At 45.3% G+C, this 27,532-nt stretch overlaps 1 protein-coding gene across 1 annotated transcript in view; it reads left to right on the plus strand.

Moving 5' to 3' along the window:
- Positions 1–27,532, plus strand: part of LOC146808453 (transient receptor potential cation channel subfamily M member 2-like) — a 2,757,229-nt gene that overhangs the window by 1,922,858 nt on the left and 806,839 nt on the right. Inside the window, exon 21 of the mRNA XM_085623562.1 lies at positions 18,851–19,031. Within this exon, the coding sequence (XP_085479688.1) occupies positions 18,851–19,031 (181 nt within the window). The remainder of the gene's footprint in view (positions 1–18,850; positions 19,032–27,532) is intronic.

A 27,532-nucleotide genomic window follows, 5' to 3' on the forward strand; every position in this document is an offset into this window, starting at 1 on the left:
ATGAGGTATGGCTTGCGTGTATCACCCAAAGTTTTCCTACCCAGGATCCCCTGCAAACCTCAAATTTAGGTGAAAAAAACTTTTGCCTTATATTTTTGCGTGAGATCACCGTACCGGCACAAATGTCCTACCACCCAGCGTTCCCCTTGTTCTCCTGAGTAAAAAGATACGATAGGAAATTTGTGCAGATTCCAGAACATTCCATCACAGAAATGTGAGGAAATGTTTTTGTTTTTTTAACAAAGTTTGAGGTTTGCAAGGGATTGTGGGATTGTGGGTAACAGAACCTGGTGAGAGCCAGACAAGTCACCTCATCCTGGATTCCCCTGGGTGTCTTGTTTTAAAAAATGTATAGGTTTGCTAGGTTCACCTAGGTGCCGGCAGAGCTAGGGTTCAAAATCTACAGCTAGGCACCTTGCAAAAAAAGGGTCAATTTTGAAATGAAATGAAATTAAATATTTATAAAGCACGCGGATACTCACACGGATTGTCCCGGCACTAATCTCGTGGCAGAAAACCTCAGCACATACTAACCCCGCCCATAGTTACTGTTGGAACAGTCACGTTTTCAGTTCTTTCACCGTGAAAATGTGGTGTGTCCACCTTGTGTTTTGGTCAGTTTCCTGCCGCGGGCACTAGGCCTACCCACACAAGTGAGGTTCCATTTTTCTCGGCAGACTTTATGAAATGCGAGGTGGGTTCAATTTTGTGGATCCACGCAGATTACACAACTTTCCACCACAAAATTGTGAGGGAAATGTGTTTTTTTTTACAAAGTTTGAGGTTTGCAAGGGATTCTGGGTAACAGAACCTGGTGAGAGCCAGACAAGTCACCCCATCCTGTATTACGTTGAGTGTCTAGTTTTTAAAAATGTATAGGTTTGCTGGGTTTCCCTAGGTGCCGGCAGAGCTAGGGTTCAAAATCTACAGCTAGGCACTTTGCAAAACAAGGGTCAGTTTTCACTGAGAAAACTTAGTGTGTCCACGTTGCGTTTTGGGCCGTTACCTGTCTCGGGCACAAGGCCTACCCACACAAGTGAGGTACCATTTTTCTCAGAAGACTTTGGGGAATGCGGGGTGGGTGGAATTTTGTGGATCCACGCAGATCCCAGAACTTTCCATCACAGAAAGTTTACTAAGTTTGAGGTTTGCAAGGCATTCTGGGTACCAGAACCTGGTCAGAGGCACACAAGTCACCACATCCTGGATTCCCCTTAGTGTCTAGTTTTCAATAATGTACATGTTTAGCAGGTTTCCATATGTGCTGGCGGCGCTAGGGCCCAAAATTCACAGGTAGGCACATTGCTAAAAACAAGTCTGTGCCTAGTGGGCTTTCTGCGGCCATGGGGAGAAATCGGGGGGGGGGGGGGGGATTGCCCCGATATGCCATGGCAATTTCTTTGGGGGGGTGGGGGCATTGGTATGCCCATTTTGTGGAGCCCCACCCCCATGCATAAAAAAGCCAGCGTAATTGCTGCCCCCCCCAGCAGATCAGGGGCCACCTCCAGGGGGCAGAAAGACTGGCATTTTTTGGGGGAGGTGTGGACATTAGCTTGCCCATTCTGGGCTGACGTCTAAATGTAAAAGAAACAAATCCTGAGGCCTAGTGGGCTTTCTGCCCCATCCCCCGGCGGGGGCAGATAAGGGGCTATTACCCCAATATGCCTGGGGGGGGGGGGGGGGCAGGAAGACTTTGGTAATTGTTTTTTGGGGTGGGGCATTATCATGCCTATTCTGGGCAGCCCCCACCCCTACATCATAAAAAAAAATCTCTGGTGCCTAGTGGGCTTTTTGCCACCCCCTTCAGGGGCAGGTCAGGGGCTACTGCCCCTGGGGGAGCAGAAAGACTGTTGCATTTTTTTGTGGGGGGTGGGGGCATTGACCTGCCCATCTTTGGCAGCCCCCACCCCTACATCAATAAAAACAAATCCCTGGTTTCTAGGGGGCTTTTTGCGCCCCCGGGGGGCAGATTGAGTGCTACTGCCCCCATCTGCCCACAAGGGGGCAGAAAGACTGGAATTTCACAGGGGTGGGGGCATTGTCATGCCCATTTTGGACAGCCCCCACCCCAACATCAATTAATAAAAAAAAAAAATCCCTGCTTTCTTGTAGGCTTTCTGCCCCCGCTGGGGGGCAGATTGGGGGCTACTGCCCCGTCTGCACCCTGGGGGGCAGAAAGACTGACTTTTCTCTGGAGAGGGTGAGGGCATTGCCAAGCCCTTTTTGGGCCATGACGTGCGCTCTGATCGTCTTTTCAGGGAAGCCGGGGGGGGGGGGCTCGTGAGCTGGGGAAGCTCTTCCCTAGCTTCCGAGGCTTTTGGGGGGTAAAGGGAATGCCTCTAGTGTCTGCACCAAAGGGATTCCCTGTGCCATGGGCGAGGGCGGCTGAGGGCCGTCCTGCGTACATGACTAACTGACGCACCAAAGGGGTTAATGGAGCATCACGAGGAACCCACTTTAGAACACTCCTGGACCTGAGGAAGATGGGAAGAGGACTAAACCTGCAGTCTTCAACCTGGGAAGAGCCTTGAAGGACTGGACCTCCTCTCTCTCTTGTACCTAGAGCAAAAAAGTGGAGTCCATTTGTCATAAGTCTGACTTCCTGTTAAAGCTACTGGAACACAAAAAGCTACAAGAGGCTTAATCCTGCAACTGCCCAACAAAGCAGTGTAACTAGACCTGTGCTGAACCCTGCTGTGGCCTCTGTCTGACACTCAGTGAGTCTCTACCCTTAGGTCCTGTGGAGCTTTAGATGTGTGATCCTGTGGTGGACTTGAAGTATTGAAGTCAAAAGGTAAAATATTGGACCAGGACGAACCTGGTTAGTGTATCCGTCCCGCCATGTCAGTCAGCATCAAATTGTGCCTAGGCCCTCTTCTACCATGACCATTACCAATCATTGGCACTTTTTGCTTCTTGCCCTCTTCTACCATGACCATTACCAATAATTGGCACTTTGTGCTCCTTGGCGCTATTTCTACTTAAAACCTTAAAAATTCATATCTCCAGTTCTTCTTATTGGAGTTTTGTCTTTGTGTTTATGAGGCTTTACTCTATTTTGATCATTTATTTGTGGATTTTTATTGTTTTGAGTTTTGACTTTGTTATTGTTTTAGTGCTGCATACATGTATATATTGCCTCTGAAATAAACCTGACTCCTAAGTGCCATATCTACCAGGGAGTTGAGATCAAATTAATTTAGTGACTTTAGTAGTACACCCTGACAAGGATTATGATTATTTGTGGTGGGTACTCACTCCACTAATAACCCAATTTCTTACAGGGATGTTGAGAGGAGTTTGTTTCTTGGTGTTCTTCCTGGCATAGCCAACCCTTATAGGCCCTTGTCTGATGTTCTCCTTTTCTCTCTGGCTCTAGGCCACAAAGGCCTTGCTGTGGTAACAGTGCAAAGTTATTTGGTGGCCTTATTGTCTTTTTGACAATTGCCTAATCATCCATGTCAATTTAAATCACCTGTTGTGATGCTTCTATTAAAAGGGCTGGCACACATTGTCCTGCTAAAACTCTTTGTGATGCCCCAGTGGGACATCAATCCGACTCATACTTGATGTGCACTCCATTCGAGCCAATGCATAGTTAACCTCTAATGTTGGTTACTTTAAAAACTGTGTTTGTTGTTGTGATCACGTCTGATCATTACGTCACTGAGTTGCAAGCATTGTCTGTCTAACAACTGTACACCTCCTTTTTACTGGACAAGTTAGTGTTAAGTCCAAGGCAGCATTCCTCCCAAAAGTTGTAACACCTTTCAACATTGAGTAGTCTATAACACTGCTAAAATTATGTGCTCCTTGTTGTCTATTTAAGGAGTTAAAGAGATTATATCGACTAGACCCAAAAAGAGAGCTAAGCTTCAACATAGATTGGTCTATGGGTCACAGGGTGAGCGATCTCCTCTGTGTGGATTTTTCTGGGCTAAAGAAGGCTAGAGCAGAAACTGACCATCTCCAAATGTTTTGGCCTTTGTATAAAAATCTGCCATGGACTGGTCAGGAAACAGAACTTGGAAGACCTGTGGGCTCATTCCTTCAGAGGCAAAGCTGCTTGCACATGGAGTGCACATTTTAGGTAGCAGCCACGCTGTGAAGTGAGCATCAATTAACATGTTCATGAAACATTATTGCTTTGATAGTCAGATCCAGTGGGGGTCACTCAGCCCTTTCAGTCCTGCAGGATTTTCTGGTCTGTGTCATTCCACAGATCCACCACCTTAGAGATAGTGTATTGGTATCTATTTACAAGGTGAGGAATCTATGGTTAGAAGTATGCATCAGAAGAGTACGTTTCTTTCCTTCAATAACACTCTTTATTGTGGATACTCTATCTAAACACAGGTTTCTCACTGACTCATCCTCCTACCTGTTCTATGAGATAGACTCCTTTGTTCCATACTAAAGAGATTACTATTGGAGATCTGCACATTGACATAATCTGATCACTAATGGCTAGGCATCAGACGGTGCAGACAAATATCAGAAAGAAACTGTTGTCACTGTGCGGAAGTGACGGGTATATTGTGGCCCAGATATCATGTCCAGGCTGGGCAGTCCCAGTGCGAAGCTGCATAACTCCACCTACTGGCACATGAGAAAAAGTTTGGGAAAATCTCCTGGTCCAGTCTGGGACCTGCGAGTATTCACAAGGTGAGGAATGTGTGGTTAGATAGAGTATCTACCAGAAAGAGCACTGCCGAAAGTAAGTAACTTGTTGTTACCTCTTTTTTTCCAGCCATTACAGAAGCTTATCACTGCGGCCCAAACAAGATTAAAAGGCACCATAGAGGATCACCGAGATCCAATGTACTACTCAGCAATGGCAGAATTTAGCTTACTGATCCATTGCTGTTCCAGGCTCCTCAAACAGCTTTCATGAAGCCGGGAGCACATCATGATGTGCCTTGACTGGAAGCTCCAGTTTACCAGTGGCACTTTATGCCCAGGTGCTCACACACCTCTGACCGCATCACAGGAGATCGTCAGTGCCTTCCATAGCGCACCGCATCTCTCCCCCAGCGACAGTGGGTGGGTGCCGTTACTGATTACACATTCCCCGCACAGATGCAGAGAGGATGGCATTCAGTCAGAGGAGCCACAAATTGCTAATACTCTACCTTTCCTTGACGGCCATTTTATTATCCTCCAACTATGAGGATAGGACAGTAGTACTCCAACTCCCAGACAGTCAGGGATGGGTAGACAAACTGAGACCAAATCAAGAGTTTCCTGGAAGCGTGGCCATCATGGGTCCTATGCGGCTCCACCTTGCATGAAGGGGATGTAAGACATAATTATAATTACGACAAAAGACAGAACCAATGGTTCCGTGGGACTCCTTAGTCTCTAATAATAAAGCACTTTCCTACCACATTCTAATCTATACTCATTTTTTATTCTCAACATAGAAATAGTCCATTGTATTAAATTCAAATGGTGCAGACTGCCCAATGCTCAACGTGCAGTGGTATGTGAAGGTAAACAATAATATATACATACATTAAGGATATCATATATATTTTACTCTATGCAACAGTGGTGCGTCTGTCATATATCTTTATTCACCTGACTTGCAACCGTAAAAGAAAACATCATAAAAACAATTAAAACACGAATTAAAAATGTGATACAGACAATGGATAATGTGCTTCAGAACAGTAATAGTTCATAATCAAGATGTAGTAGGAGTAATTCAATAAATTATTATATCTACAAGGTAGCATCCTAAACTACAAACAGTGTATAATAAACTTCGTAAGGTACCCCTTTCCCGTGGAAAATATAATTCAAGAATAATTCATTAAAAACAGGACAAAGGAGATAATTTCTCAATAATAATGCGCAAACGGACAGCTCTGGAGATGTATCTGTAGACCATTAAGCAAGTAAATTCATAATTTAAAAGCTGGAGATGAATTGGAGCTGGTCGACACTTCCTGATATTCAAAAACCTTAACCCCTTTGCTGCAAGGCCTTTTCCCCCACTGTGCTAAGTCTTTTTTTGGCTATTTGGGGGAGTTCGCGCTTAGGCCCCTGTAACTTTTTGACCACATAAGGTATCCACGCCAAATTTGCGTCATTTTCTTCCAACATCATGAGGATTCTAAAGGTACCAGGGGTTTGTGGATTCCCGTGGAGGGGAGCTAGATATTAGACAAAATACAGCTAAAATTGTTTGTTCTTTTGGAAAAATGGGAAAAAACTGCTGCAAATGAAAGCGTCTGGGTTTTCCCTGCAAATGGTATCAAAAAAGGGTTTGTGGTGCTGAAATCACCATTTTCCCAACTTTTAGGGAATTACAAACTTTTGTCAGTAAACCAAAATATTTTACACAGTTTGGGCATTTTTCTGGGACATAGCCTATTTTTGCTATTTTTTGTGCTTTCATTCTCCTTCCAGTTAATGGTAGAAATGGGAATAAAAGAAATAATGGATCCTGGAGAGCTATACATTTTTTTAAAGTAGACACAATTCAGAATTCAGCAAGGGGTCATTTGTGTAGATCCTTTAAGGTTTCTTTATAGAAACTGTACAAAAGGGTGGGTGATAACCGGAGCATCAGAACCAATCAAACACTCACACCCAGTCAACAGATCTGGGTTTGATCCATCACCGTTCTTTAGCCCACTCTGCCACACCAGTTCAAACATGGCCATATGCAAATCAGTCTGACCCTGTGCCTCATGGGAACAGTCCAGCCCGAACTGGCAAGCCATGCCTTCCCTGGACTGGAAACAAGCTTCCTAGGACCGGTTTCTGGCATTTCAGTCGTCTTCAGCCAGGCTTGCTTGAATCCAGTGGCAAAGTGAGCAAGGGACTCAACGTCTGAGCATACCCTGCCAACTTATAGCGAACAAAGCGGTACAAAAGGGGGTGGTGATGGACGGAGCATCAGAACCAATCAAACACTCACACCCAGTCAACAGATCTGGGTTTGATCCATCACCGTTCTTTAGCCCACTCTGCCACCCCTGTTCAGATATGGCCATATGCAAATCAGTCTGACCCTGTGCCTCATGGGAACAGTCCAGCCCGAACTGCCAAGCAATGCCTTCCCTGGACCAGAAACAAGCTTCCTAGGACCGGTTTATAGAAACTAACAGTTAAATATAGGAAAAATTGAAAATTAGTTGAAAAAAACAGCCTTTTGTGTCAGCGTTTTCACCTGTAACTTCTTCGAATTATGACAGCTCTTAGAAAGCAATATACCGTTACATCCGCTGGACCTTACTGGTTGTGAGGATATATAGGACTTGTAGGTTCACCAAGAACCCGACGAACCCAGAGCCAAAAACTGAGCAGCGACTTGCAATGGTTTTTTATTATGTACCAGGTATATAGCAATTATTCTGGGAAAATGTATACATGGAAAAATCGGTATGAAAGACACCTATGTATTTCTGAAATGTGAACAAAATATAGAGTTTAGAAACAGAAGATATTTGCACATTTCCGAAATTGGGAATACTCATACTAGCATGAGAATTATCGGTCATTTTTCAAAATGACTTCTTTTTTACACATTGTCTTTCATTTGGAAGGCAGAAATGCATCAAAAGTCAATAGGTAATAACATTTGCTTTACAAATCTGTATTACCCTAAGTCTCCTGATAAAAATGGTACCTCTTGTGTGGGTAGGCATAGTGCCCACGACAGGAAACGGCTCAAAACGCAACATGAACACATCACAATTTCACAATGAAAAATTACCCTATTTTTGCAAAGTGCCTAGCTGTAGTTTTTTAACCCTAGCTCTGCCGGCACCTAACGAAACCTAGCAAACCTATACATTTTTGAAAACTAGACACCCAGGGGAATCGAGGATGGGGTGACTTGACTGGCTCTCACCAGGTTCTCTTAACCAGAATCCCTTGCAAACCGAAAAAATTGTCCAAAAAACACATTTTCCTCACATTTCTGTGATGAAAAGTTCTGGAATTTGTGTGGATCCACAAATTTCCACTCACCCCGCGTTCCTGAGAGTCTTCCAAGAAAAACGGTACCTCACTTGTGTGGGTAGGCCAAGTGCCCGCAAAAGGAAATGGCGCAAAACGCAACGTGGACACACCACAATTTCACAGTGAAAAATGACCCTTTTTTAGCAAAGTGCCTAGCTGTAGTTTTCGAACCCTAGCTCTGCTGGCACCTAGGGAAACCTAGCAAACCTATACATTTTTAAAACCTAGACATCCAGGGGAATCCAAAATGGGGTGACTTGACTGCCTCTCACCAGGTTCTGTTGCCCAGAATCCCTTGCAAACCTAACAAATTGTCAAAAAAGCACATTTTCCTCACATTTCTGTGATGAAAAGTTCTGGAATTTGTGTGGATCCACAAATTTCCACTCACCCCGCGTTCCTGAGAGTCTTCCAAGAAAAACGGTACCTCACTTGTGTGGGTAGGCCAAGTGCCCGCAAAAGGAAATGGCGCAAAACGCAACGTGGACACACCACAATTTCACAGTGAAAAATGACCCTTTTTTTCAAAGTGCCTAGCTGTAGTTTTTGAACCCTAGCACTGCCGGCACTTAGGGAAACCTAGCAAACCTATACATTTTTGAAAACTAGAAACCCAGGGGAGTACAGTGTGGGGTGACTTGATTGCCTCCCACCAGGTTCTGTTACCCAGAATCCCTTGCAAACCTAAAAAAGTGTCCAAAAACATATTTTCCTCACATTTCTGTGGTGGAAAGTTCTAGAATCTGCGTTTATCCACAAATTCCCACCCATCCCACGTTCCCCAAAGTCTTCCGAGAAAAATGGTACCTCACTTGTGTGGGTAGGGGTAGTGCCCGCAACAGGAAATGGCGCAAAACGCAACGTGGACACACCACAATTTCACAGTGAAAAAATGACCCTTTTTTGGCAAAGTGCCTAGCTGTAGTTTTTTAACCCTAGCTCTGCCGGCACCTAGGGAAACCTAGCAAACCTATATATTTTTGAAAACTAGACACCCAGGGGAGTACAGGATGGGGTGACTTGACTGCCTCTTACCAGGTTCTGTTACCCAGAATCCCTTGCAAACCTGAAAACTTGTCAAAGCAAATTTTCCTCACATTTCTGTGATGAAAAGTTCTGAAATCTGCGTGGGTCCACACATTTCCACTCACCCCGCGTTCCCCAAAGTCTTCCAATAAAAATGATACCTCGCTCGCATGGGTGGGTCAAGTACCTGCGACAGTCAAGGGCCCAAAACCTATTGAGGCGACATCAAAATTACCTATCACAAAACAACCTGGTTTTGCAAAGGGAGTCCCATGAGTTTTTGGCTCCGGGCTCAGCGGCCATCTAGGGAAAGCTACCTCTGGGTATATTGCGCCTGTCCTCACGGGTGATCTAGGCAGTCGGAGGCCATGGAACAAGCTAGATTTAGATTCACTCAATAGTCTTCTAATGGCGAATCTTCCGGACGCCAATCTTCCTCTTCGATCCTTAAACTCTGCAGTGTCAAACTGGTTAGCTAGGTCCATTAACTCCTGCCTGCCTTTGGTACCGAAACACAGTTTCACTCACCACCCTCCCGCCCCTTGGTTCAACAATGATCTTAAGACCATGAAATCCAAGTGCAAGCACTTGGAAAGAAGATGGCGTAAATTTTATGCCCCCAGTTGTAAGTCTGATTACAAAGTCGCCCTCAACATCTACCATTTGGCCTGCAAGGCCGCGAAAGCCACCTTTGTCACTAATACCATCACCAATTCACTGAATCGTCCTCGGGAATTATTTTCTATGGTTAAGAAGCTGGCAGGATCTAACACCTTACCTGTGCCTCCCGCCCTTGATGCGACTCAATGTAACAATATTGCTAATTTCTTCATCACTAAGGTTGAGACCATATATAGCACATTAACTATCTCCACTCCCGCTAACACCGAGAGGCTTCTGTCTGGCACTACCTGTGAGAGCCACCTTCCCTTAACAGCCAAGATCTCAATATGGCCTCCTCTTGATGACGGATCTTTTTCTGACTGCTTAGCCAGGGTAAAATCTGGCTCTCCCCTAGACCCCTTACCTGTTAACATCCTGCAACAGCTTTCACCAGATGTCCTTGGAGTTCTTAAAGAACTTCTAAACTCTTCTTTACGAGAGTCCTTCGTTCCTCTGGATTGGAAGCGTGCTATGGTGCTCCCCCTTTTAAAAAAAGTCTGGCGCCGACCCTACGATTCTGTCAAACTTCCACCCAATTTCACTGCTGCCCGCGCTCTCCAAAATTTTGGAAAAACATGTGAACTTTCAGCTTACAGCCCATGTGGAAAGTTCAGGCTTTTTACATCCCTCCCATTCAGGATTTAGAACCCATTTTTCTACGGAGACCACCTTGTTGGGGGTAACTGAGAAATTGCGCTCCTGCCTTGACCGGGGGGAGACTACGGCGCTCATTCTACTTGATCTGAGCACCGCATTTGACACAGTGTCACATACCATCCTCTTAAAGTCCCTCCAGTCGGCAGGAGTTGAAGGCCCCGCTCTACCTTGGCTGGCCTCTTTTCTCAGCAACCGCACGTTTCATGTCTTCTCTTCGAACTCCTCATCTACTATCCGGTCATCTGCGTACGGAGTCCCCCAGGGGTCCACTTTGAGCCCTTTGCTCTTTAACATCTATGTGAGACCCCTGGCGACCATTGTGGAGGATGCGGGTCTATCCCTATACTCGTACGCCGATGACACCCAAATTATCTTCTCTTTATCTTCCACTAAGGAAGCTTCTATATCTTTTCTTCAGCTTGGCTTGCGTCTGGTGTCGGAGTGGATGTGTTCCAATCTTTTGAAATTAAACGGAGATAAGACCGAGGTCGTCATCTTAGGTAAACACGAGCATCTCTGGGCCCCCAACATTGGCCCCAGGAAATGGGTCCCCTTCCCCAACCAGTTTCCCTAGTTCGTAATCTTGGGTTTATCATTGATAACCAGCTTTCAATGCGGCAACAGGTGGTTAGCGTTACCGCCACCTGTTTTACCATCTTAAGGTGGTTGCGGAAGATCATCTGGATGCTCCCTGACTCCACAAAAAAAACGGTAGTCCAGGCACTTGTCACCTCTCGCCTGGACTACGGTAACGTACTTCACTTGGGCGGAAGTTAGGAGTTACTGAAAAAGCTCCAGGTGGTCCAGAATTCCGCAGCCAGCCTCCTATGTCACGTCCCAAGAAAAACATCCATCTCTCCCTTTCTTCGGGACTTGCATTGGCTCCGCATTGATAGCCGTATAAATTTAAGACTCTGTGTTATGTTTTTAATATCAAACAAGGGACCGCTCCTGCCTACCTCCAGAAACGTATCCATCCGTCCAGCGAGGTATGGCGTGCGTGGGTCCCCAAACATTTTCCTACCCAGAATCCCCTGCAAACCTCAAATTTAGCTAAAAAATCACTTTCAGCTAAATTTGAAGTTTGCAGGGGATTCTGGGTAGGAAAACGTTGGGGGACCCACTGAAGCCATACCTCGCTAGACTCCCCCGGGTGTCTAGTTTTCAGAAATGTGTGGGTTTGGTAGGTTTCCCTAGATGGCCCCCAAGCCCGGGGCAAAAAACTCATGGGATCCCCCATGCAAAACCAGGTTGTTTTGTGATAGTTAATTTTGGTGTCGCCTCAATAGGTTTTGGGCCCTTGCCAGTCACAGGCACTAGGCCTACCCACACAAGTGAGGAAAATTTTCCTCGGAAGGCTTTGGGGAACGTGGGGTGGGTGGAATTTTGTGGATCCACGCAGATTCCAGAACTTTCCACCACAGAAATGTGAGGAAAATGTGTTTTTTGGGCCAATTTTTTAGGTTTGCAAGGGATTCTGGGTAACAGAATCTGGTGAGAGCCTGTCAAGACACCCCATCCTGGATTCCCCTGGGTGTCTAGTTTTCAAAAATGTATAGGTTTGCTAGGTTTCCCTAGGTGCCGGCAGAGCTAGGGTTAAAAATCTACAGCTAGGCACTTTGCAAAAAAAGGGTCAGTTTTCACTGTGAAAATGTGGTATGTCCAGGTTGTGTTTTGGTCCGTTTCCTGTCGCGGGCACTAGGCCTACCCACGCAAGTGAGGTACCAGTTTTCTTGGAAGACTTTAGGGAACACGAGGTGGGTGGAGTTTTGTGGATCCTGCAGATTCCAGAACTTTCCATCACAGAAATGTTAGGAAAATTGTTTTTTTGGGACAAAATTATAGGTTTGCAAGGGATTCTGGGTAACAGAACCTGGTGAGAGTGAGTCAAGTTACCCCATCCTGGATTCCCCTGGGTGTCTAGTTTGTAAAAATGTACAGGTTTGCTAGGTTTCCCTATGTGCCGGCTGTGCTAGGGCCCAAAATCGACAGGTAGGCATATTGCTAAAAACAAATCCATGCCTAGTCGGCTTTCTGCCGCCCTGGGGGGGTTTATCGGGGGTGGGGTTGCCCCGAAATGCCCCCAAGAGGGGCAGAAACACTGTGGCTATTTTTTTGGGCGGTGGGGGCATTGGTATGCCCATTCTGGGCAGCCCCCATCCCCACACATAAAAAAGTCAGCGTAATCGTTGGCGTCTAGTGGGCTTTTTGCCCCCCTGGGGGCGCAGATTGGGGGCTACAGCCCCAATCTATTCCCCGGGGGGGGCAGAGAGGCTGTAATTGTTGCGGGTGGGGGCATTGGCTTGCCCGTTTTGAGCAGCCCCCACCCTAATTAAAATTTGCCCCAAAAAATCCCTGGCGTCTACTGGGCTTTTTGCCCCCCTGGGGGACAGATTGGGGGCTAATGCCCCCATCTGCCCCCGGGGGCAGAAAGGCTGTAACTTTTGTGGGGGAGGGGTGGGCAGCCCCCACCCTAATTCAGATTTGCCCCAAAATATCCCTGGCGTCTAGTGGGCTTTTTGCCCCCCAGGCGGGGCAGAAAGGTTGTAATGGTGGCGGGGGGTTGGAGGCATTGGCGTGCCTGTTTCGGGGCAGCCCCCACCCTAAAAAAAAAAAAACGCGAAAAAAAATCCCTGGCGTCAAGTGGGCTTTCTGCCCCCCCATCCCGGGGGGCAGATGGGGGCAGTAGCCCACTTGACGCCAGTGATTGTTTTGGGCGTAAGCAGGGATCCACTGGGGAGGGGTACCATTGGAAAGGGGAGATTCTCTCCTTTCCAATGATACCTCTCCCGTCTTTCTACGTGCCCAGTTTCGGTTTCTGTGCAATAACGACAGCCCGACGTGCGTGCTGATCTTCATGGCACAGAAACCAGGGAGGGGGCCTCGGGAGTTGGGAAAGCTCTTCCTCGCTCCCAAGGTCACAGGGGTGAAATAGAAATCCCTCTGCTGTCTGCAGCAGAGGAATTTCGTGCCCCTTGCCTCATGACGGAATGGTTCCATCATGAGCACAGGGGCACCGATGCTCATGACGGAACAATTCCATCGTGAACATAGAAGGGGTTAAAAGAGAATAATAAAATCACGCCTTGGCTTGATGTAAAGTTGACAAAAGAACAGAAAGTGAAGCGTGTTCTGTGTGGACTTGGAGTCACAAAGGCAAATATCCAGCTTAGTATCACAATAAGCTTTGCGGGGATAAGAAACCAGAAGGTGCGAGATGCCAAACCTGAATCTCATAAGATAAAACAATTTATTATGAAAGGAGTAAAAAGAGAGATAAGGCTCAACACCTGAAGAACATTCTAGAAGCAAGTGTTCCTATACTCTCTTTTTTTACCATCTCTAGGTGTTCAAGAAGTCCTTTTTCAATTTAGTTTTTGGGATCTTAGCAATATTAGCTGGATTATAAAAACAATATGTCAGCCTCAATGACTTCAACAGTTTTTTATACAGCTAAACCAGGGTATCTTTAACTTGTAATCAAGTTCAAAATAGTCTAAAATGATTGCTCGATTAAGGGCTGGCTCTTCCTTTATCCAAATTGAGTGCCCGAGTAAAATTGGTGCAGTTTGTATGTGAAAGGACAAAAGGGTCAAACCAAGTTCACTATGACAAATGGTCAGCAGACATCTCATAAAGTTGTTCTCAGCTACTTGGAGACGCGCCGAATTACAAAAGCCCCATACTCCTGCCCCATGCAAGGCAACACACGTGCGGGCCTTATAAATGTTGATTATTGCATTAATCGGTCTTGAGCCTAACTTTTTTGTGAACCTTAATACCGCCTCCAGGTTTTGATTAAAACTACTGACCCTTGTTTCAACTAAATTGTACCAGGTGCTTCAGTAAAGCGGTGTGTGTTCCTTAATTAGTCTCCAAATTCTTTAGAGTAACAGACTATCCCTGTCAGAAATGTCGACATATCGACCCTAAGTGATCTTAACCCAGCTCTCTTTAGGACATAAGTATGCCGCCTGGCACAATACCTATTGGATAGAATTTGGAGATAGACTAGTTAGTACATAGATCTGGTGTGTCTGTACTGATAAACCAATTAATGATTATTAGAGACATAGTAGTCCCACTGAACCATTTGTTCTGTCTTTTGTGTATGACCTAGGTTCTGTTTTTGGGCACACAGGTTTGTTCTGATGGATACATCTGCCTGTGGATTCCTCACCTTTTGAATTATCTCAACACATTCCACAGGAAATGTTCTCCTCAGCTCTCCCACATCGACAAGGATGTCACAATGGAATGGCTCCGCAGTTGACTCCACATTATGTCATCAGAGCCATAAGAAGACCTTGTTAGCTTGCTGACGTCAGTTCCCTTTTTTCCGCGCAGTTGACGAGTAACTATTGTTCCTCAGTCTCTCCCTTTCTGGAAGTTTTCTACAATACTGTTGCTGCGACTTTGTAGCCTTTGAAGATGACTCCTCCAAGGAAGTCAGGATTTAAGCTGTGCAGTGAATGCGGGGACATGATGTCCATCACTGACCCGCATGAACATTGTGGTGTTTATCTTCGGATCATGACATTGGGACATGCTCTTCGTGCAAACGGATGAATCCAAAGGCCCTGAAGGAGAGAGAGGCCAAGGTATTCATGGCCAAAGCCAAGAGACTGAAGAGGGGTCGAAGGAGATCTCGGACCCGGTCGAAGTCGCCGACACCTCATACTTCGCGATCTTCCAAGAAACATAAGAAGAAGCGGCGCCATGGTTCTTGGTGTCACTCTTTGAAAGTCGGTGTCTCCAAGTCCTAGGCTACGTCGCAAGGATAAAATATCTCAAACACCTTCTCTGTCTCCGGTACTGAGGACTGTCACGCCTACAACTCCAAGGAATGTTACTCATCTGATGCCAAGGCATGCGACTCCACCTCCAGCACCGGCGCCGAGATCTCTGGCTCCACACCGGGAGCCGAATTTGGTGCCTCCACCTATGGCACCAGAGCGCTTTGTTCCGGATCCGTCATATCCAGCATTCCCGAGTCCGGGATTGGATCTGTCTAATTTTTTCAAGGTTTTGTTTAGCATTTTCGCAAGGTCTGCAAATCCATCTGGTGCGCCTGTCGGCCTCCTGGGTCCACTTGCAAATTCATTTTGAGGTTTTCCTCCTCCTTTTCCGCAGGCACCTTCCACGCCCTTTATGCACGTGGCTCCAGGCACATGGCCGTTTGGATGGTTCATCTCCGGCACTGTCTGGTTCCGATCTGGCGCCGGCTCGACCTCAACTGACTTTAAACCCAGTTCCTTTGTATGCTCGCTGGTTCCAAAGTCACTGGCACTGTTTCTGGCACCGCCGATACCAAGAATGAGATCTCTGAGAGAGGCTCAAAGGCTGGTGGAAGAAGAAGAAAACCAAGAGGAGCATGAGGGAGCTGAGGAAGGGGTAATTGTGGACCTTAACCTGGAGTCTGAGGGATTACAAGAGGCAAGTGGTTTGGATACCTCCCATGAGTGGGAATTGGTGTCACCTAAGGGTTTACCACCTCTTGAGGTGACTTCTTATCATGTAGTTATTCATAAAGCTGCGGATCCTTCGGAGTTACCACTTCCCACAGATGAACTGAGATCCAATGCTCTCACTGAGGTTCTCCATTCTTTAGCTTCTGCATCAGAACCATTGTTGCCCTTCAATGATGTTTTAACAGAGCCTGTTTTATAAGTCTGGCAGAAGCCAATGTCCTCTCCCACAGTTTCCAGGACAGTGGCTAGAAGATGCAAAGTGGGTCCTGGGGATCAAGCTTTTTTATCTTCCCATCCCTCACCAGAAGCCTAGTTGTCCAATCTTCTTGCTCTTTGAAGCTCTTCTAAGCTATCAGCAGGGTCTTTTCCTACCATACCTCCTGATAGGGAATCAAAAAGAATGGAGCAGTCAGCCAAAGAGGTTTTTTAATCAGGGATTTTTGGCCTTGAAATCTACAAATGTCATATGTCTTTTGGGAAGTTACATTCAATCCCTTATGGATTCAGCTAAAGAGGTCATCCCGAAATTGCCTACAGACGTCCAGGGGCATTTTAATGAGCTGCTGACAGGTGCTCAGGCTGCTGCCCATCAAGTGATTCAATCTGGGCTGGACACGGCGGACTCTGTGCTAGAGCAATGGGGTCTTCTGTGGCAACGAGAATGCATGCCTGGTTGAGGGGTTCGGGTTTTTCACCCGATGTTCAGGCTAAATTGCTGTGCTTGCCTTTTGATTAATCCCGCTTGTTGAAGCTAAGCTGGACTCTGCACTGCAACGCTTTAAGGACAGCAAGGTCTTCAGGCCCAGCCCACAAACCGTATACAGTTCCCCTGATTTTGGGGCTTTGCTAAGAACTTGTCCTTTCATGGCAGACAACAACCACAGCAGCAGCAACAGACAAATCCTCTGTACAAATCCTACAGGGGAGGGGGCAGAGGTCATCTGCGGGGTTCTGCTCAGCAATAAGTCTCCTCCTCCTACTCTTTTACCTCTTCTACCATTGTTGCAGCAAAGCAGCTCTAGCTCTGCCATCTTGGAGCATGCTTGTCCTGTGGGGGGGTGGATGGCCTATTTTCTACCTCATTGGAGACTTCTGGGTTGTGAGCATCATAGAAAATGGGTATGCCCTACCCTTCCGGGAGTTTCCCCCTCCTTTCCCTCCCCGTCAAGGAGTTTGCTCGGAATAGCATCTTCTGCTTCTCCAGCAGGAAGTACTGTCATTGCTTCAAAAAGATACAAGCGAGATAGTGCCAGGACAGGAAAACTTTCAGGTGCGCTACTCGCTGTAGTTCCTGAATACCAAAAAATATGGTTATTTACTACCGATTCTCGACCTCAGGATTTTGAATTTTTACCTCAAACAGGAGAAGTTTAAAATGTTGACCCTGGCACAGGTTCTTCTAGTGCTGGAGAATGGAAGACTGGATGGTTTCATTCGATTACAGGATGCGTATGTTCACATTTCGATTCTGAAGTCGCATCAGAAGTATTTCCGTTTTACGGTGGGGTCTCACCATTACCAGTTTGGGGTCCATCTCTTCAGTCTTACTTACGCACCTTGGGTCTTCACAAAGGTGATGGCGGTGGTGGCAGCACTTCTAAGAAGGTCGGGATTCCTGTTTCCCATCTGAACGACTGGCTGCTTAAAGCAGAGTCACCAGAGATAGTGTTGCATCATTTGCAGGTAACAACACAGCTATTGTTAAGATAGGGATTGTTGATAAATGTTCTCAAATCTCACCTGGTGCCCTCTCAGCACAACCAGTTCATAGGGGCAGTCCTGGCCAGTCCTGTGATTTGTGCCTTCCCACCTTCACAGAGGATTCAGGACATCCAGGCAATCATTCCACTATTTCAGAATGGAGTGTTTGTTCCAGCCCTGGAGATGTTGCATTTGCTCGGTCTGTTTTCTTCCTTCATTCTGTTGGTTAACCATTCACGCTGGCCCTCCAGTAGTGCCTCCGCAAGCAGTGGTTTCAACACAAAGGAGATCTTGAGGAATTGGTCAGAATCTCCAGAGACACTGCAGCGGATCTGCAGTGGTGGTGTGTTCCAGGCAACCTGTCTCAAGGGAAGCCGTTTCACCCTCCTTCTCCGGTGACACAGTGATAATGGATGCTTCCACTCTAGGTTGGAGAGCTCATCTGGCGGAAAAGGAGGTCAAAGGTCTTTGGAGTAAATATTGTTTCACATCAATCTGTTGGAGTTGCGGATGATACGTGTGGCTCTCATGGCCTTCCTTCGATTCGCGCTCAGACGGTTGATGTCTTAACAGACAACACTACCGGGATGTAGTACATCAACAAACATGGAGGGGTAGGGTCGTATCTTCTCTGCAGAGAGGCTCTGCAACTCAGGTCCTGTGCTCAGGACCATCAGATATTGAGTAATTGCAAATCATCTGGCCGGAGTGCTGACAGTCTTACTTACCTTTGGTAACGCTTTTTCTGGTGGATACAATATCTGCTGGTGGATTCCTCACTGACCCACCCGCCTCCCCGTTGCTTGTCTGTTTATACCGAAAATGAACTAATGAATGTTTTATGTGATTTTTTTGCTTGAATCATGAGGTTACTGAAATTGGGGAAATATCTAAGATGTACTATTTCCATATTTGGTTGTGTTTTGTATACTATGTATACTTGTGGAAGGTTGTTAGTTCACCCGTCTCACCTCAAAGGCACGGAAAAAATGGGCGAAACTGACGTCAGCATGCCGATGAGGTCTTCTTATGGCTCGGATGACGTCACGCGGAGTCGTGTGCTGAGCCGTTCCATTTTGACGGACTTGTCGACGTGGGAGAGCTGAGGAGAAAGGTTTCAGTGGAATGCTGGGCATTGGGATAATTCAGAAGGTGATGAATCCACAGGCAGATAATGTATCCTTAAGAAAAATCATTACCGAAGGTAAGTAACTTGTTTGTGCTGTATATTTTATTTCACAATTTATCATAAGCCAGTCATGGGAATTGAAATAATGTCATAGGCTTTGTGTGAGTTTAGACACCGGACATGATTTGTTCTGCCTTTCACATTAATCAGTTGGCTTTTTGTTTTTAAGGCTTAGCCTATGATGAAGATGTATGCTCCGCTCAAGGGGTGGATCCAACTAAGTCAAAGTGCCCTTACAATGATGGAGCAGGCAAACCAATCTTCCCAGACTGGCTGACAATTATTCTGCAATGTTTATACCTATTTTTTGCGAATATTCTTCTGCTAAATCTCCTTATTGCAATTTTCAGGTGAACATGCGATTGGTTTTTCACACCCTTCTTTTATTTATATGTTTTCTTTATTTTTCATTATTAACCTATTACTTTCCTGTATCTCTGTTGTGTACCAATTATTTTTCCTATACTAGTTTGCTCGCATATTGGATGCTTTGTGTTTTGTTAACCAATTGAAATATATGATTTAGTTTCAGTATAATGCACAATCATATGGTGGACCATGAAGATTTGCTTTAGAAACGAAATGATGAAGGAATAAAGTTGGTATTTACTCAGAAGATAGCAAATGTTTTTATTTGTTTGGCAAAGGGTGCCTTGACTTTTAAAAACCTAAAAAAAGATTCAAAGTTACAACTTGAGTGCATGTCTTATATTCCAGCACGCTGTTCCTATTTACAGGTCATTTCTTCACCTGGAGACAGGCGTTCTATTTGAAAATAACAAGTCAAACATGTTTCAGAGCCAGCAACATACCATTCTTGTGGCTATTTCCTAGTTCATCCTAACTCCAGGAATTCCTGATGACCTAGACACCAAGGAAGGGAGGATGCGAGCGGAGAGGTTGCGAGTGGCCTGTCAGGGTTTCTTTTGGAATTGAAAAGGCCAGATTGTATGAAAAGGGCATATCCTGCCTTTCTAGAGTATAATGCATATTTTAAAACAAACAAACTTAAATGAACTAGAGGTGGCGCAGTAATTGCAGCACACGTAGGCAGTATAAAAGGCAACATGCTTGGTATTCCTGTCCCTGTCCTTATAGATCAGAGAAAGTTTGCCTGTTTTTTAGTAGACAGGCATCATTACAAATGCTTCAGCTGAGTCTAATTTATTAGCTTAAATCAGGGGGTATGAACATTGGTAACATCTGAACTGGGAGTCTAGAGATACCATAGACCCTTAAAGGAAACCTTTCACAAGTGGATGCTCTGATTACAAAACCAGCGATCCGGACATGCAGAGATTTTTTAATACACTATGTCAATGAAGTAAGTCCCCAACCGAGAGAGCTGTATTGATACATACCAAGTTAGGCACCACTTTTATGTCTGCAGAAAGTGTACATTGTAAGAAAGGAGCCATCATCACCGTATTTAGCCAGACCGCAGACTGCAGATAGACAAGTGCCTATGGCCAGATGCATTTATACATCTGTAGTGTCTGAGGACATGCAATGGCTGAAACCAGCTGTTGTGCCTGAGAACATGCAATGGCTGAAACCAGCTGTAGTGTCTGAGGACATATAATGGCTGAGACCAGCTGTAGTGCCTGAGGACATGCAATGGCTGAGACCAGCTGCAGTATCTGAGGACATGCAATGGCTGAGACCAGCTGTAGTGCCTGAGGACATGCAATGGCTGAGACCAGCTGCAGTATCTGAGGACATGCAATGGCTGAGACCAGCTGTACTGTCTGAGGACATGCAATGGCTGAAACCAGCTTTAGTGACTGAGGGCATGCGATGGCTGAAACCAGCTGTAGTGTCTGAGGACATGAAGTGGCTGAAACCAGCTGTAGTGTCTGAGGGCATGCTGTGGCTGGGACCAGCTATAGAGTCTGAGGACATGCAATGGCTGAAACCAACTGTAGTGTCTGAGGACATGCAGTGACTGAAACCAGCTGTAGTGTCTGAGGGCATGCAATGGCTGAAACCAGCTGTAGTGTCCGAGGACATGCAATGGCTGAAACCACCTGTAGTGTCTGAGGGCATGCAATGGCTGAAACCAGCTGTAGTGCCTGAGGACATGCAGTGCCTGAAACCAGCTTTAGTGTCTGAGTACATGCTATGGCTGAAACCAGCTGCTGTATCTGAGGACATGCAATAGTTGAATCCAGCTGCAGTGTCTGAGGAAATGCTGTCATGTAGTTCCTATAAACCTATATAGGATCTGTGCATTTAGACAACATACACTGCGGGATTGGTGTCCAGACTGATTCCAGACATCCCCACCGGGCATGTTAGCCTGTATAGAAGCTAGCTCACAGTGCCACTATAAACCCTTCTTACCAAAGAGAGAATAGTTCTTGGCAACTATCGAACATGACAACTCTGTCCCATCAGGTATCGTGGAAACAGTACAGTACGTTTCGCTCAGTTACCCGTGCTCGCTTTTGTCTCAGAGTAATACACAGAATAAACGGTCGGAACGTTTTTCAATAAGCATTTATTGAACCAGCCTCATTCTACTGTAAAATAGGTGTGCTGAAACAACCATAGGAAAGAAACAGATATAAATTATTATAAGCACCAATAGAGTAAATGGATGGCAGATTCCTACCGTGGTGCTAGAACAATGAATACAGGAAAGTATATTACGTGTACCTAACATATATGTAGGTGTCGAGCCAAGAATTCCCCTAGGATAAAGTCAACCCCATTACCTGAAGTGAGAGACTGTGGGACCCCGTCTTGGTCTCGAGATGGACACGCGAGGGATGTCAGACCACTGCGAGATGGAGTGTCTGAGTGCAGGAACCTCAGCGTCTTACGTCAGTGTGTCATCATGGAAGTCCTTCTCCTCTCCATGCCTCAGCAAAGATATGGTGTTTATATACCCAAAGTGGTACCCTCCGGGGATCTACCTTCCTGTGTCATGTCGGACTAGGATGACTGAAGGAATGACCCTTATACATAGTTATTATGCAGGAGATGGTAGTCCTGCTGAGATTCCAAGAATCCTCATGCATAATGAATGACGCTAGTTTTCGGACAAAACCCCACGTTCTTTAAGCAGTACCGTAACTAGGTAAAAGGTCAGTACCATGAACCGTTATGTAATGTAATGGCAGGGGAAATATAGGTGCAAGGTCTAGTTATTACCTGAGCCTATATCAGGGTGTATGAAACATAACACCCACTCCTCATCCGACTGGAGGACATACTAAAAAGGTCTAAAAACGTACTTCTAAAATACGTAGACAAATAACAAGTCCATAAAAAATGCTAAAATTCTAGCATAAGCTGTAGAAGTCTATTAAAATAAGTTTTTATAAACGGTCCGAACACTATGAGTGTCTAAAAGCCATGCTGTTCAGCAAGAGAAGTATAAAAAAAGAGTGTTTTTGTTATAAAATTCCAAGTTTTGGTTGTTTTTGAAAAAGCCAAATTTCTCCCAGCACAGGACGAGCCAAATGTTTATGTGTCCAGTGCTGTAGACGCAACATCAATGCGGATTGCCATCCCTGCAACACCTCACAGATCAGGTCAGTCGAGCACTTATGATCTACAGTAGTGCCCACAGCCGATGCTGGGGAAGCCTGTACGATATCCAGCTGGATGACCATCAGCTGCCTAAAACTCAACGCTGAGAAGACAGAAGTCCTCGTCCTTGGAACCACCCCTTCAGCCTGGGACAACACCTGGTGGCCCATAGCCCTCTGAAGCCCACTGACCCTCAGACCACGCAAAAAACCTCAGCATCATACTTGATTCATCACTCGCCATGAACCGACAGGTCAACGCCGTCACCTCCAGATGCTTAACACCCTCTGCATCCTGCGAAAGACCTTCAAATGGATCCCCCTGGAGTCAAGGAAGACAGTCACCCACGCACTCATCATCAGCAGACTGGACTATGGAAACACCCTCTACGCCGGCATCAACAAGTCTCTACTCCGCAAACTCCAGACAATACAGAACACCGCGGCACGACTCGTCCTCGGCCTTCCCCGGCACAAACGCATCAGCCAGCGCCTGTGGAGACTCCACTGGCTTCCCGTGGAAAAGAGAGTCACCTTCAAGATCCTCAGTCACGCCTACAAATGCCTACACAACAACGGACCCAAATACCTCAACCACAGAATAAACTGCCACATACCCAAAAGACACCTCCAATCTGCCAACCTCGCACTAGCTGAAACCCCCGCGCATCACAAGAGCCAGAGCAGGCGGAAGATCGTTCTCTCACATTGCATCTAAAACCTGGAACGAGCTTCCGGCAGACATCAGACGTGCCCCCTCCCTGAACACCTTCAGGAAGACTCTCAAGATCTGTCTCTTCGGCTGAACGTACCTGCTCACCCCCCCTGCCCCCCCCCCCCAGTGCCTTGAGACCCTCACGGGTGAGTAGCGCGCCTACAATTCCCTGATTGATTAATTGAATGCCTGTAGAAGAGCCGGTCTCCGTTCCAACAGGAGTGGAAGCATTTTGTGGTGGCTCTAAGAATCAACATCAACATGGGAATACGCAGAGGACACAGTAGTTCATGGCCGTTAACGGGTCCAGTAAAGCATCCACGTTCGGTGGCGCAACCGATGGAAGTGTTAGACAGAGATCCACATGCATTCATGTCCGCCGAACAGGCATCGGAGGACAGGCAGAACACAGTCAATCCAGACCGGTCTAAATGAAAGGAACCAAGAATCGCTCAGTTCCCGAATGTGAGGTGTGCCCAGATGGAGTACCATGCGATCGCGGTATTGGCGCTCCAAGAGCGTGTTTTCCTCTCCTTGGTGACTGGGACGTCCATTGTGTAGCATAAAAATAACAATCAGGATTCCTGCTATTAGGAACAGGATCAGCGGCAGTCCTCCAAAAATGCTACCTAATACAGAGTGTATGAAGGCTGGAATCCCTCCAACGACTGTCTGAAAGGTGATTAACAGTCCAGAACCTATGGTCTTAAATAGGTGTACTCTACCTTTCGTATCAGACATGTTAAAGATATGTTGCACCATTTCTGTGAAATGGAAACTGCAGTTCGTTCGTATCAGTGCTTGTATCTCAGCTGAGGACCTTATGACCTGAAGATCCAAAATCTTGGGCGGAGGTTAAGGGCACGGTTTTCTGTAATATAATGGCTTTTATTCAGCTCAGACTATCAAACTGTATAAAGGAAACATTCAACGAAGGCCATAACGGCGCCTCCCTGACTGTGTGGGTCGGCGGAAACAATACTTGCAAATTACAAGTAACGCGGGGGCCTACGATGACAAGATATGCGATGCCCGGATGCATCCCACAACAACCTTGATTATTCAGCATTAAGTAACTCCCATTCGAGAGCAACTTTAACACAAGAGAAAAATCACGGCAGCCAGGCACCCTTTCAAATGACTGGATAAGCTTGCAACTGAACCGTTACAGGCTCGGTGAAGCATGATATCCTGGCAGATGAGAGATCCACTTAAAGAGTACTCGCAGTCTGTACCGTTGAGAAATACTTCCATGTCCACACTTCTGCATCGAAATTTATATGGCAGATTCCAAGATTCCTTGAAGAATTCCTTACCCAACCTTTCATATCTGCCTGCCTGTTGTTCTAGGCAATACTGAAACTGGAAACTAGTGACCAGAAATGTTATGTGGCCATGAACATGACCCTGCCACAGTAAAAGTTCATTTGTCCAGTTTTTCAATACACAGCATTGTATATTCTGCGCTTCTCTGTGCCATTGTTATCTGCTTTGCAGTGAGATTGTATGCAGAGAGCAGGGACGTATTGTTGATAAATCGCCAAGACACATAACCAGAACGCAATGATTGTAGCGTCGAGCTTAACAACATAATGGAACGTTACTGAGATTGTCTGTGTTGTAGTATGGATGAATCCTGTTCTAGTGAATAAATCCAGGATGTTAATGTGGTGATACCATTATCAACCACAGCTAAGGCATTTTCTAGATTAATCCTATCAATTTCACAGAGTCTCTCTGCAGCTTCTTGTTAAGAGATTTTCCAAAGTTCATTATAAACAGCGTATATGAAACGTTTCAGACGTGGCTTTTGGGGACCCTATATAAAGTCCCTTAAATCCATGTCTTCTGACAGTAAGGATAAGTGTCGTTTCACCTGGGACAGTGCTGAGGTATTTAGCCAGTCGAGGCACAGCTTTCCAACACTGTATGATGTCACCACCCCTAGATGTTCTCGTTGTACATAGCGTAAGTCAAGCCTATGGATACTAAACCCTTCGGTGGTACCTCTGAATCTTGTCTGACACCTATTTGTGTCCGTAGGCCAAATTAACCATCCCTTCCAATCGGGGTCTGATGAATTGTATGAAACTGTATGTAGGATGTCATCTTGTGTATCTCTACAATTCGTTGTAAAGTTTAGCCATCCCTCAAAGTGTGCAGGTGGGGGAATCTGAGGTGTGTTCAGAAATATTATCTGCTGTGGAATGAGGCACGCTCGAAATAGTGCTTCTGTTCCCTGAACCTGCCATTCCTTTGAACCCCAGACAGATTTTCGGTTTATATTGTCCTTCCATAAGTCGAAACCCTGTTCAAACAGTTGGGAAATAAAGGATGTAGAGTAAATGTGTTTAGTGTTTGTCAGCATATTTTTCTGTGCAGATGTAGGTGCAACCTTAACGGTATATGATGTCGGGTCTGAAGTCTTAAACCCTAAAAAAAATGCTAATTTCTGTGTGATTGTCCTTGAAGTACCTTTCATGGTGTTGGGCAATGTTCCATTGGTGGTATGTAAAAACATTAAGTGGGACACTGGATTTGTGTTAAAAGTGATGACCATAATGTTGGTAACAGTACATTGTGTCATAATCAGTTGTGTCTTCTAATATTTCATTGCTTGAAAATGCAGCAGATTGTTCTATATCAGACAACATATTTCCAATTTATTTATTGTATTTTGTTATGGAACTCCTACTAAGGTCCACAAAAACACACCATCAGATTAAAAAAGACAAACTTTACATACAATACAAAATTCTTCCTTATACATTGCTGTAAAAATTCTTATATCAAACATACTGAGAGGTGTGCAAATAGTGCTATAAATACATGATGCAATCAAATAACCAACCAATAAAATTCTTATATCGACATACTGAGAGATGTGCAAATAGTGCTATAAATACATGAAGCAATCAAATAACCAACCAATCGATATTATGTCATGACAATAAAATTACTTTAAAAAAAGGTTTTCTAATAAATATGCAGAAATGTTTTAAAAAATTGATATATCTTAAAACAAACCATTTCATTCGGAGGGGACAAAACCAAAGATCGTGCCTCCTGGGCAGAGTGAATATTAAATTTGATAAAAACTGGCTTTAAGACCACTCGCCTGGCACTTTGCAGTTTTGAGCATACACATAAAACATGATCTAGATCTTGGATTTGCAGCTGGCACAATTCACAAATTCTATTCTCTCTAGGTGTTTTATCCCAAATACCAGTGACATCTCTTAGAGGCAGCAAATTAAATCTCAGTAGGAGAATCAGCCTTCTAATCCCTTGAGGGATATTCCAAGTTAAATAAGGCTGTGGTTTATTCCCCATAACACTCCCTCTGACCGCCTCATTGCTGGACCTGGACTGGCTTGAGGCAGCGCCTCTCGCCAAACTGATAGGGGATCTAGACTTCTTTAAAAGTTGTTTCAGTACAGATTTAGACATAGGAGAAGCGGAATTCAAACTAAGACCGAATGTATCATTTGCACATACAAAAGACATAAAAAACGTTGATTGTTCTGTTAGCGTGCCAAAAATTTCTATTCTCAAGGCAGCCCTAAGTGTACCCTCCTCCCCCAAAAAGAAGGAGTTACCCCCCCTAAGAATCACTGACAGGGATAAGGTGAACGACGAGACTAATCCAAATTCAAGACGCCGTACATGTGGGGCGGCCAAAGAGTTTAAATTGCAAATTTGAGGCAGGATTCGTCCTTCCGCCTTATCGAAAGGAATCCAATAATTCATATCCAACACCTCTGCAGGATATATTAACGAGGGAGGGATTTTGACCTTTAAAACAGATAAAACATGGCCAAAATGACGTCTCCGCAAGTTTTAAAGAATCTGTTTAATGCACTTGCCTGGGAGACAGCTTTACTAACACAGTGTTTAATATGCTCCAAATCTCGGCCAGCTTTGGAAAAAACCTTCCCTAGATATAGGTACGAGTCAACCAGTTCCAGTTTTTCAGAACCAAGCATCCATCTTAGACATCTCTTTATTCTAAGCCCCTTCTTACGAAAAATCTAAATCTTGTTTTTTGCAATATTAGTTTATAAGAAGTGAGCCACTGCGTATTTGCTTAGGGCATCCAGCCGACGTTGCAAGCCAATAGGCGTTCGATCGAATATTGCAACATCATCTGCATATAATAGAGAGCCAACAGGCATTGTACCAATTTTGGGGGCATCCCCCCTTACTGAATTCAGAGCGCCGGGGAGATCAGCGATATACAAAGAAAATAAAAGTGGTGCTAATAGGCAACCCTGCTTGAGCCCATTTGCGTTCTAATTTTACATGATAACCCCCGCGAACCTCCCATCAGAACCTGGCACCAGGTGTCTGTATGCAATTTCATAATCAGACCCAAAAGATGATATGGTATGCCAAGAAGGACAAGTTTTCTCCACAGCGTCACTGGAGAAATCAATAAAAGCTGTATACATTGGCATACCTCGAGAGAAAACATATTTCTCTACAATTGTCTGAACAACAGCTATATTATCCAAGGTGCCATGGTTCTTTCTAAAACCAGCTTGTTCCGGTTGAAGAATATTCTGATCATAAACCCATTGTTGAAGGTGGCATAATATGC

Source organism: Triturus cristatus, chromosome 8 (genome assembly GCF_964204655.1).
Source record: "Triturus cristatus chromosome 8, aTriCri1.1, whole genome shotgun sequence".
Taxonomy (NCBI): domain Eukaryota; kingdom Metazoa; phylum Chordata; class Amphibia; order Caudata; family Salamandridae; genus Triturus; species Triturus cristatus.